The sequence below is a fragment of the Phalangium opilio genome, unplaced genomic scaffold (genome assembly GCF_054372755.1).
Source record: "Phalangium opilio isolate 3A_F unplaced genomic scaffold, DU_Popi_V2 ptg000013l_1, whole genome shotgun sequence".
Lineage (NCBI taxonomy): Eukaryota > Metazoa > Arthropoda > Arachnida > Opiliones > Phalangiidae > Phalangium > Phalangium opilio.
In genome coordinates this window covers 13,369,033-13,381,116 of record NW_028324148.1, presented here as the reverse complement: position 1 = coordinate 13,381,116, position 12,084 = coordinate 13,369,033, and the positions used below count along the sequence as shown (strand labels likewise).

Genomic DNA, 12,084 nt, shown 5'->3' with positions numbered 1-12,084 from the left:
AGGGACTTGGTGAAGTGAACGCGCGGGAAAAATCCAAGTAGCAGAAAATCTAGCAGTCGAAACGTTTTTTCTTTACTGGTTAGGTTTTGAATGGAGTAGTTTTACTGGAGTAGAAGGTGTATCTTCTTAAAAAGTGTGCTTCGTTGAAGCTGCGTTGCATAGCTTTGTGTATTATCTCCATCGTAGCGTAAAAAAATATTTCAAGTTACACCGGTACCAAATGGTCTACCAGAAATATAACGCACTGTGCCATATCTTGAAGAAAGTTACCTCCATTGAGTTCAGAACATATATCTTTCTAGAGTTCTATTTGGATATCGGGTTTTCGCGCTCGCGCGACCATCGTTTTTGAAATTATGGGACGGACGGATAACTTTATCATTAGGTGGTGGCGCCATCTATTTCACTTAAAAACACACATTTGTTACTATGGCGTCTGCTATAATTTCTTAATATAGATAGGAAATGTTTAGAAACCGCTATGATAATGGAAGTAAATTGCTAGATTCGAGTAAAAACAGAGAAGGAACTGCATTAACCGATAGTATATATATTTTTGAGCTTTTGTGATAGTCAACTTGACAAAAATGATCACTGCAAATGTCTTTTTTTGGAGTCCATTCAATTCCATTAATGGCCTGACATCATTGTTTTGGTAATTCCGAATTTTTTGTAGGGAATCTTAATGGTACAGTTCAAAAAGGGTTGAACTATCTAAATATTTATTAATTTTCTATACGTATACTATATACTTATGTCACAAAACATTTTTATTTCTACCAGTGTTGATACACTTTTCTACTGAGCATTTTCAACCCATTTTAAAATTTAATACATTTTCTCATTATGTGTTACTTTAATAACTAATAACATATAATTCCCAAGTAAAAACACGCATTTAATAAGAAATTGATCAATATTCCATTTATTAAATATCAAATTTTATTTATTAGGCTCCACTTACTGTTTTTCAATTACCTAACTTTCATATTTGGCGCTTTACTTCTTCCTAAGCCTAATTTTCAAACTCAAGCTGCGGCGATTTTGCGGGGCGCTTTCCCGCAAAATCGTGGGAAATTCTTTTAAGCTTCTCACGTAAGGCGACAGATGGCGCTAGCGACTAATGATAAAGTATTGAAATTCGACGAATCCGAGTACGCGAGGAGGAAATTCAACAAAAACTCTAGAAATACATATATTTGAACTCAATGGTTACCTCTTTTGTCTGTCATTATTTTGCAGAAATTAGAAATCATCTTTATGCAACACTTATTTATTTTAAAAATCTAACATCCTATTCTATTTATTGTTATGGGGATTGGGGAATATTAAAAAAAGGCAATGTCTATACTTCACACCTGTTTCACTTTCAATTGGAGAATACCTGTTAATCCACGCATAGCTCAAACCGCTTTACCTAGAAGCCAGAAATTTTGCAGGGACGTTAATCTTAAGTAGTGGCCACGCGCTAAGAAAGATTTTTCCAATCCGCCGCCATATTGAAAAAATGGCAGCCTGAAATGTAAAAGAACATTATTTATGGAACAAATTTCACTAATATTTTGTACACTGGCTAGCGATATCCTATAGACGTGCTTTATAGCTTTTCGGGTTAGAATTTTCCGCCATCTTTTGAAAAGGCTGCCAGAAACGTTAAAACCCTTCTATATGGAATAACGTCCGCGCGTTTCCACCAATTTCACTAATATTTAGTACACTGGTTAGCCTTATCCTATAGACTGGCTTTATAGCGTTTCGAGTTCGATTTTCAGCCACCTTTTAAAATGGCTGCCAGAAATGTAAAAACCTTTATGGAATAACGTCACACTATAGTTCCCTATATCTTATAGACGGGCCTTACTGCCGTAATTTTTTCAAAATGGCGGTCCTAAGAGGAATAGGCCTAAAAATGTCGGATGTCTTTGCTGCTGGTCTTACCTATGAAACATTGAATTTCAAGATTATTTATTTAATAAAGTACATCATAGATATATGAAATATATATATAAAAACAAGTCTTTTAGTTGAATCAAATTTTATTGAATATATACAAAGATAATCTTGTAAATAAAAAAAAGTGCTAGACAATTTTAATTCCTTGCAGATTTTGTTTCAGATTCTTCATTACTTTTGATTGCCTGATTTCCTCTTCCTTAAAGGCTTCCTTGTTTGCCTTCTTCTCCAGTCTCCGCTCCTAATTAAAATTTAAAACATACTTTTTGTAACATGCCAAGTTGAAAATTTTGTAAACTCAAGACATTTTCCCTACTAAAATTAAACTCCCTGACCTTTTTGGCTTTCTTCTTAATTTTAATAAGGTTTCCCTGGTCATTTTTATCCAATTTCCTTTTTCTCTCTTTTGTTTAAATCCCTGACCTTTCCCTTACCATTTTGATCCAATTTTAAATTCTCTGACTTTCCCTGACATTTTTTAAAATCCCTGACCTTTTCCCTTACCATTTTGATCCATTTTTAAATTCCCTGATTATCCCTGAAATTTTTTGCATTTTTTAAAATCCCTGACCATTCCCTGAATTTTTTTCTCCATTTTTTATAATCCCTGACCTTTTCCCTTACCATTTTGATCCAATTTTAAATTCCCTGAAATTTTTCTCCTTTTTTTTAAATCCCGGACCTTTTCCCTTACCATTTTGATCCAATTTTAAATTCCCTGACCTTTTCCTGAAATTTTTTCTTCATTTTTTAAAATCCCTGACCTTTCCCTGAAATTTTTCTCCATTTTTTATAATCCCTGACCTTTCCCTGAAATATTTCTCCTTTTTTATAATCCCTGACCTTTCCCTCAAATTTTTCTCCATTTTTTATAATCCCTGACCTTTCCCTGAAATTTTTCTCCATTTTTTATAATCCCTGACCTTTCCCTGAAATTTTTCTCCATTTTTTATAATCCCTGACCTTTCCCTGAAATTTTTCTCCATTTTTATAATCCCTGACCTTTCCCTGAAATTTTTCTCCATTTTTTAAAATCCCTGACCTTTTCCCATACCATTTCGATCCAATTTTAAATTCCCTTAATTTCCCTGAAAATTTTCTCCCTTTCTTAAAATCCCTGACCTTTCCCTGAAATGTTTCTCCATTTTTAAAAATCCCTGACCTTTCCCTGAAATGTTTCTCCATTTTTAAAAATCCCTGACCTTTCCCTGAAATGTTTCTCCATTTTTAAAAATCCCTGACCTTTCCCTGTCATTTTTCTCCCCTTTTTTAAAATCCCTGACATTTTCCCTTACCATTTTGACCAAATTTCGAATTCCCTGTACCATTTACACATTCATGACAGAAGTTACCTTCCCAAGTTACTTACCCTACGAAGTTCTTTAACGGCGACCTTTCTCTCTTTCCTTTGTTCGGGAGTTTCATTTCTATCCCTGACTGATAGGGCGGCGCTGCGTTTACTAAGCATACTTCTCGTATCATCAGGTTGCGATTCATCTTCCATTTCTTGCGATAGCATTTTCAACGTTTTCTTCGTTAACTGATTCTTCCCGACCAAAAGAACATCTTCTGGGATACCAGTTCGTTGATTTAACTTTACCAACTTAGGCTGTATAATAATTTGAATTATACTTTGTAAATTCTAAAAATTCAATTAGATGGCGCTACGCCCTGATTATGAATCAAAACTAGCTCCATCTATTGGTCGACCATTAGTAAATTAAGAATATTTACCTTCACAGCTTCTTTTATCAGTTTTGGTCTATTGTACAAGTTAGAGTATGTTGCTATAAAAATATCATTATTCAACGTTAACAATGCTATTAGAAGTAAATTAAAGGGAGGGTGAAGCAGAAAATCAAGTGATTTTTTATCGATTCTTCTACCAATATTAAGACCAGTCTGCATAGTGAAACATTCAGGAAATACAGTTTCCGAATGATTTTAAAATTATTTCAAATTAGGTTCAGATTAGGTTCAGATTTTAAGGATAATTTTAAACAAGGACTGCCGACCAATCACGTAACGTCCTGCCTTTTTATTAACAAAATTCTCGTGGCACGTTCCATGTCTCGCGCCACGATTATCACGTAGCGCGCGAATTTTATCAAATCTCGTGATAAATTTCATTCAACACGGAACGTGCCACGAGAATTTTGTTAACAAAAAGGCAGGGCGTTACGTGATTGGTCGGCAGTCTTTGTTTAAAATTATCCTTAAAATCTGAACCTAATTTGAATTTTAAAATCATTCGGAATTGGTATTTCCTGAATGTTTCACTATGCAGACTGGTCTTATAATTAGTAGAAGAATCGATAAAAAATCACTTGATTTTCTACTTCACCCTCCCTTTAAAACTTACATAAAATGGATTCACAATCCCATTTATTTTCATCATTTCTCCCGGGTTTTTCCAATAATTCTAAATCAATCAAATTCTCCTCTTCAATATTGTAAGGAACTTCGACGTCAGCGCAATCTTCTTTATCATCCAAAACTTGGCCTAATGTGGGTCTATGAAAAATAATTCCTTTCACATGTTTTTCATTTCATTTCAAACTTCCCTGATTATACTGGGTTTTCCCTGACTCAGACTGTCTATCATTTTATTTGAAGAAAAGTAGGACAGTTGCGTACAGTGGGTTCAATAGACAAATTTGAGTTGAAAATGTACAGGGTTCAGACGAATTTTTAGTATTGAAAATCCCAGACTTTTCAACCTTATCACTGATGAAATTTTGCCAATATCCCTGAACATTTTAAGGTGTCTACCAGAGCCCACTTCAAAATTACACCTGGCCCATATTTAGCATTGCTTGAAGCAATCATGGTTTGATATGCCAAATGAAATCCCTGACATATCCCTGACTTTTTAGGACAAAACTTTAAATCCCTGACATACCCAGGTTCCATATGAACCCTGTGTAAGTTCTGTGGCATTTTTCCGTAAAAACCACCGCTTACAAGTTATGTGACACCCTAAACAAATTATGATTGGGACTGTTTCACAGATAAGCATTGCCTTTAGTTTCAGAGGTCATCAAATTAACACTCCAATGTTCATAACTTGGACATTTTCGACACAAAATCGCCCATAGAACCCACTTCTTTGGTTCCCAAACAACTAAAGAATATTTCTTTTTCTTAATATTGTGGCGTCAGGAACATTAATGTCAATGAGGCACGTGGCTTTCAAAGTAACTGTTCATACAAGGGTTCGGTCATCTTACCTTGTTTTGAAATTTTTTTCGTGATCATTCAGAAGTTGTTTTATGATTTCACTGTTGGGGTCAATGAATCCAGTTATTTCCTCACCGTCCAAAGCACCAATTTCTTCTTCGTCGTATTCCTCATAAAGTTTCTCAAACCGATCATCCAGAGTTTGTAGAATTTCACTTCGTGGTAATACAGATGAAGTCATTGAATAACTTGTGAATCTTGATTTTTGGCCATCGTCACTATCATTGTCACTGCAATAACCCTTGAAGTCGTTGCTGAAAATGATGAATCAAATTTCAAATATAATTCTAGCTAATAAACACTTTCTTAACGCCAGAAAAAAGGATGTGGTATGATTTCCCATGATATTTGCGACCTTATCTTGAATTTTTCACTGACCATTTTGACCTATCTCTAAATTCCCTGACTTTTCCAATTAATCCCTAACATTTGGCAAAGCTTATTATGGAATAATTAGTATTAATTACCTCATATTATCATCATCTTCATCACTATCCACATCGGTGTAATCCTCATCATCCGACTTGTCTCCTTCAGCATTGGCCAATTGCATGAAATCATCTTCCAGTTCATTTTCAGGATTGTCAAAGTCAAAATCTTCATCCAAAGCAGCAATCACATCAGGATCAAAATCAGGTCTTGGTCCTTTGACCGTCGCCGCCTTATTCAGTAATCCTTCTTTTTCTTCGACATTTGATTGAAAAACTGAAGATGGTAACTTGAATGCCTGTAAATCCAAAAACAATATTACATATATTTCACAATTTAATAGGGAGCTAACAACTGGCTAGGGGGAAGAGATAGTCTGACGTCACGCAGCCCCTCTCTGGTTGGCATTTTTGCGCGTGGAATACTGTTTCCAACCGTTAGGGGGGATGAAACTCCAGTAAGAGATAGAAGGGTGTGACGTTTCAGGGTCAGAACTGTTAGCTCCCTATACAGTAAAGGCACCTTGGTGCCCCATGACTATATTACACTTTACGGGAAGTTAACATGGAATGTCCCTACTCTACATACAGTTTTCTTCAATATTTCTTTTAACTAATTTTAAATTCAGATTCAAATTACCAGGTGACTTTTTTATCGGTTTTCCTTTACTTTTCTGGCTTATTTTAAAATTCCCCAAAATATTTTGGCCTTTTTAATATTTTAAAAATTATTTAGGCCTATTTTTATATTCCCCAAATTATTTTGGCCTATTTTTATATTCCCCAAATTTTTTTGGCCTATTTTTATATTCACAACGTTATTTTGGCCTATTTTTATATTCACAAAATTATTTTGGCCTATTCCTAAATTCCCCAAATTATTTTGGCCAATTTTTAAATTCCCCAAACTATTTAGGCCTATTTTTAAATTTCCCAAATAATTTTAGTCTATTTTTAATTTCCCAAATTATTTTGGCCTATTTGAAAAATTTCCCGAATTATTTTGGCCTATTTTTATATTCCAGTTATTTTGGCCTATTTTAAATTTTCCAAATTATTTTGGCCTATTTTAAAATTCCTCAAATTATTTTGGCCTATTTTAAAATTCCTCAAATTATTTTGGCCTATTTTAAAATTCCTCAAATTATTTTGGCCTATTTTAAAATTCCCCAAATTATTTTGGCCTATTTTAAAATTCCTCAAATTATTTTCGCCTATTTTAAAAATTCCTGATCTTTATCACCTATTCTTTAATTCCTTGATCTTTTCGCCCATTTTTAAATTCCCTGATTTTTATGGCCTATATTTAAAACCCCTGACTTCAAAATGTTTTTCCCCAACCTGAGACACCCCTTTTAACTATCATTAATTGTGATACCAACACCATGGATGAAGGATGCGCGTGAGGAAATTTGTTTTCACTCTACAGGATAGGCAACTCCCTATCTCGAACGACAGAATATTCTGTATATACTCTGTTACAACGTCGGTTGTCAGCACGCGCAATGCTATTTCTCTATGTAACGTAGCTTTGTACGTGCTGTCAAGAGACAAAAAACTTCAGGATCTTCAGGATTTAAAATATCCGCGAGTTTTTTAGCTCGAGTGCACGGACCTCTAGACCTTAGTTTCAAATGCGTGTAGTAGACTGTATGCAATTTCACACGTATTTGAAACTAAGGCCTAGAGGTCCGTGCACTCGAGCCAAAAAACTCGCGGATATTTTAAATCCTGAAGATCCTGAAGTTTTTTGTCTCTTGACAGCACGTACAAAGCTATGTTACATAGAGAAATAGCTTTGCGCGTGCTGACAACCGACGTTGTAACAGAGTGTATACAGAATATTCTGTCGCTCGAGATAGGGAGTTGCCGATCCTATAGCGTGAAAACAAATTTCCTCACGCGCATCCTTCATCCATGCCAACACTATAAAGAAGTGTATTAAATCACAAACCTGAACGGGATTTGGTAATGAAGCTCCAGCTTCAGCTGCTGAAAGTCTGGTTCTACTAACAATTGGTTCCCACTCGGCAACTTGATTCACATCCTTCAAATGTTGTAGATAGTCGTAATCATCGTCAAAATAGATACCAAATTTTTGTTGTTCTTCAACTTTCTGTATTAAAATGATAAGAATCATACATAACTATTATTAATTTTACTGTTCATAAATATTATTCAATATTCGAAGAATTTCTTTGTACCTTGTTGGAAACAGAGGGAAGCAGAACTCTCTGAGGGGCTCTCTCATCAGCAACCAAAGGATCACGCTGACTTCGGTGAACCAATTGAAAAGTAACTGCATTTTTTTTATCGATAAACTTCTTTTTCTTGCTTGGCTAATTTTTAAATAAATATTTTAAAATTAAATGCAGAATAAACTTTTATGTTTAAGTGAGATAAATTCCTGATTAAGCATCAAGGTTTAAAGTACTTTAAACAGAAATATCAGCTTCTTACCATTATTTCTGGTGCAAATTTCTATTTCAAACGATGTAATGGATATTTATATTAGATAAATTCCAATTTTAATTAATTAGCGCTTTGCTTATGTTTAATCAACGTCAAATTTAACTACAACACGTGGACTCCGAGGAGTTGTACTTGTAGAGTCAGTGAAAAAAAGTATAAGCAGACGACAATTTACGAGTTAAAAATTCTTATCCACCCGCACCATGGCATGTACCATGTGAAAATGGAAAGCTTTTTAATCAAGTATAGTCTTTGGTCATTGGGAGTTTCTCTTTATTGGCATTGTAGTACGCGGCACACGTTGTCGAGAATTTTTGAAATAAATTTAATCTAATCAAAGTATGTAATGGATATTTATATTAGATAAATTCCAATTTTAATTAATTAGCGCTTTGCTTATGTTTAATTAACGTCAAATTTAACTACAACACGTTACACGTGGACTCCGAAGTATAAGCAGACGACAATTTATCAGTTAAAAATTCTTATCCACCCGCACCATGGCATGTACCACGTGAAAATGGAAAGCTTTTTAATCAAGTATAGTCTTTGGTCATTGGGAGTTTCTCTTTATTGGCGTTGTACACGGCACACGTTGTCGAAAATTTTTGAAATAAATTTAATCTAATTGAGAGTTTAATTTTGGAAATAAAATGGTAAGTTCATTAATATTTTATCCATTTTATAATTTCTAAAGCGTTGAAACTCGGTGATTTGAGTAAAGTAGCCTTTATATTAAAGTACTAATTCGAAAAGAATGTGATAGCCAAGGCTTAGTGTTAGCTTAGAACACGCGGCATGTTTTTCACCAGCTTGAAGATATTAAGTAGCTTTGTTCACGCATTTTTATGACCAAATTATTTTGTAAATTATTGTTTTGTCCTAATATATAAATATGTAAAAACCCTACAGACTTCTAAACGCAGAAACAATGGTCGTAGCAAGCATGGACGTGGACACGTTAAGCCAGTCAGGTGTACCAACTGCGCTAGGTGCGTTCCCAAGGATAAGGCCATCAAGAAATTCGTAATCCGAAACATTGTTGAAGCAGCCGCTGTTCGAGATATCACTGATGCTAGTGTTTACGAATGTAAGCACTATTCCAATTAGGCTATGTTGACTCCCATATAATTGCCGTTAATTTTCAAAGTTGACTTCTGTTTATAGCCTATGCTCTACCCAAATTGTACGCTAAACTTCACTACTGCGTATCATGCGCTATTCACTCGAAAATTGTCAGAAATAGATCAAAGGAAGCTCGTAAGGATAGAACTCCTCCCCCAAGGTTCCAGAGGCCCATGAACGTTGGACCAAAATCAACTTAAGTAGGTTAACTATATGGTTAATTGCAATCATGTTTCTTAAGTATTAAATATTTTTTTATTTTCATGATTCTTTCCAGAAAAAAAAGTTAATGGTCTTATAATTTCATGAATAAAAAAAATTAAAAAATCAATTTGTTTGATTATTAATTTATAAAGAGATTTCAGAATTCATAACTCCCTGTTACTCGCTAAATCTGTAGAAAAATTTTCATGGAAAAGAAACAGTAACATTGGAGCTGCTCTATATAGATACAAGATAGCCCACTCGATCACGCGCTCCGGGACGCAAGCTGCTCGCATAGCGCGTGATCGAGTGGGCTATGCTATTACGAGTATAGACTGAATCACTGAAAAGCTTGTACTTCTGTTTAATTCAGATCACTGAGTTATAAACCTGAGTTGCTCTAATAGCATATTACTGGCAACCCTCAAGTGGAAGTTCAACTTTACTTATGTCCAGATCTGTCAATGATTTAGCTGCTCTTTGTCAGATTTTATGACGTAATAGAGCAAATCGTTTGTGGTCTGGGAGCACTGGAGCAGTCAAATAGACTAGTTTCATTAGAGAGGGGTGTGTAGACTGTGTATCCCTTCCTCTAGGCGCGATCTTGTAAGAGGGGATGACACTGAGCTAGGGGATAGAAGGTTATGATGTTTGCATACATAGGTAGTACACTACTGACACTATAGAAAACACTATTAGAAGCAATAGACCAGGAACAGGGAGGAAAGAGGTTAGATATAGTCAAAGTGGTGATGGGCCTTGTACCTTGCCTGTAGCGCCCTTGTATTTGTATGAGAACTAGCTTCTCTTTTAAGTCTGACATCCTCGACCTTTCCCTACCATGGGACCCTACCCAAAACGGCTTGGATATAAGGCCTCCATATCTCTCTCATTCAAGAATAGACCTTTTCATACAAGAAAAGGGGGTTGGTCTATAGATAGTTTTCACACATGGAGAATTCATACCATTTACACCAGGAGGCCAGGCTACCTTGAGGACAAAAGCAGATGGGATTTTGTCCTCCAGGTAGCCCAGCCTCCTGGTGTAAATGGTATGAATTATCCATGTGTGAAAACTATCTATTGTATTTCCCTCATCATGTTCCAAAAATGTGTTGGAAGGCAAAGTTATATCATCTCTTTCCTTCTTAGTTACATTGAAGTGGTCTATGGAGTGAAATGAGGGATGGGCTGGCGATCCGCGTAGGTGGCTCTTTTAGTCAGACCACTGCTGCCTGGCTGGTTTTGTTGTAACCTGAGTTTTATGAAATTTTAGTTTCCCGCGAAACAATTTTCTATTTGATTGACTATGACTTTGCTAGTCATAGGGGTCGCAATAGAACAAATTTAAATAAGAACTTTTCTCTGGTGTGAGATTGAGTTGGATTGAGCGTGCTGAGACAATTCGCGATTCCAATGCTTGGTCCTTGGAGTTCAGACACACACACACACTGAGCTACAGTGGTCACTTACGGGTTTCTTCGTTATAGTGTATAAGATGGTAGGGGATAATCCTGTTTTTTTTTTCTAGTAATAGAGGCGTCAGTACAAATAATGACGCCTCCATTATTTAATATCAAAACTACCGTTTTATAACTGTCTACGCGTGAATTATGGGATTTTCCCCCATTGTTTCAGATTTAATGAAGCCAAAAAATCTTTGTACCATATAAAACTGCAGTTATGGTCCCTGTTATCAGTGGCCCTGTGATTCCCATAAAATCCTAGGTTATATGTAATTTTACCTATCTATAATCTAACCCTGAAAAAGTTTTTCTCGGGGAATATTTTCCAAACGCTCAAAGAGCCCCGAGTAATTGCTGTGTAATCCCTTTATTCTTTGGATCCATCCTATAATTTCGTAAAAAGTAAAATCCTATATTTTTGCTTACAATTCCATACACGTAAAATCCTATATTTTTTGCTTACAATTTCATACACGTAAAATATTATATTTTTTGCGTACAATTTCATAAAAAAATCTGAAATGTACGCACAATTTCATACAAGTAAAATCCCATATTTTTGTGTACAGTTTCGTGACTTTTTACAATGTCTTAGTTAACTTTCCAATATCGTTTGTTGTTGTTTATGCTCCGCCTTATCTAGGCAACTCGGCATTTAACGCAAATTCCTTATTTCCCCAAGTTCCCTTATTCCTTTTCAAAAGTTCAATATAATTATAACAAAAATAATCCTACAAAATCTTATGTATGAGAATTTTAGTCCCATATAATCCGTAATACCGAAAAAAAATCGGGTATTTCCCAATTAGGACATGAAGGTTTTTCGCAAGGCTTATTCTTACCCTCGCACGAGATAGTACCGAGTTGGTCGTTATGAGTTATCTGCGAACTAAATCAAATACTTGAATGATTCTCCCCCATTTCACCCAAAAACAGTTTCCCCAATTCCCATTTCTCCCAAACCCATTTGTCCCAAAATATTTTTCCCCCAAAACAGAAACATTGGCTATTAATTTCCCTTACAATATCCTCTCGATCCGTGCCTTCCACTGCTTTAATAAACTCGGCGCGTATTTATGCATTTTTTTTTAAAGTAAACTTAAATATTGTACTATTCTTCTGGCTGTATCAGTTTACAATTCTCTTACCAGGATAGAAAAATAATTCGAGAAAGGTTATTTTATTTCGGAAGAAGA

At 35.2% G+C, this 12,084-nt stretch overlaps 2 protein-coding genes across 2 annotated transcripts; one reads left to right on the top strand and one right to left on the bottom strand.

The window, feature by feature from the left end:
* Positions 1-2,018: 2,018 nt before the first annotated feature.
* LTV1 (LTV1 ribosome biogenesis factor) lies at positions 2,019-8,241 on the bottom strand. Its single transcript, XM_089864654.1, has 9 exons — positions 8,082-8,241; positions 7,826-7,960; positions 7,576-7,737; positions 5,661-5,920; positions 5,184-5,447; positions 4,316-4,467; positions 3,688-3,740; positions 3,323-3,562; positions 2,019-2,194 (listed from the first exon to the last, which is right to left on the bottom strand). The coding sequence occupies exons 1-9, from the start codon at positions 8,082-8,084 to the stop codon at positions 2,081-2,083; spliced, it is 1,383 nt and encodes a 460-aa protein (XP_089720780.1). The 5' UTR covers positions 8,085-8,241; the 3' UTR covers positions 2,019-2,080.
* A 349-nt stretch (positions 8,242-8,590) lies between these two features.
* RpS26 (ribosomal protein S26) lies at positions 8,591-9,549 on the top strand. Its single transcript, XM_089864653.1, has 4 exons — positions 8,591-8,749; positions 9,006-9,183; positions 9,261-9,418; positions 9,496-9,549. The coding sequence occupies exons 1-3, from the start codon at positions 8,747-8,749 to the stop codon at positions 9,416-9,418; spliced, it is 339 nt and encodes a 112-aa protein (XP_089720779.1). The 5' UTR covers positions 8,591-8,746; the 3' UTR covers positions 9,496-9,549.
* The last annotated feature ends 2,535 nt before the right edge of the window (positions 9,550-12,084 follow it).

Excerpts from the sequence above, each read along its gene's own strand:
- LTV1 (XM_089864654.1), bottom strand. Across the intron at positions 4,468-5,183 it reads GAAAAAAATTTCAAAACAAG|ACCCACATTAGGCCAAGTTT; the intron begins GTAAGATGACCG and ends TATTTTTCATAG. Across the intron at positions 3,741-4,315 it reads GGATTGTGAATCCATTTTAT|CAACATACTCTAACTTGTAC; the intron begins GTAAGTTTTAAA and ends ATATTTTTATAG.
- RpS26 (XM_089864653.1), top strand. Across the intron at positions 9,184-9,260 it reads TGATGCTAGTGTTTACGAAT|CCTATGCTCTACCCAAATTG; the intron begins GTAAGCACTATT and ends TTCTGTTTATAG.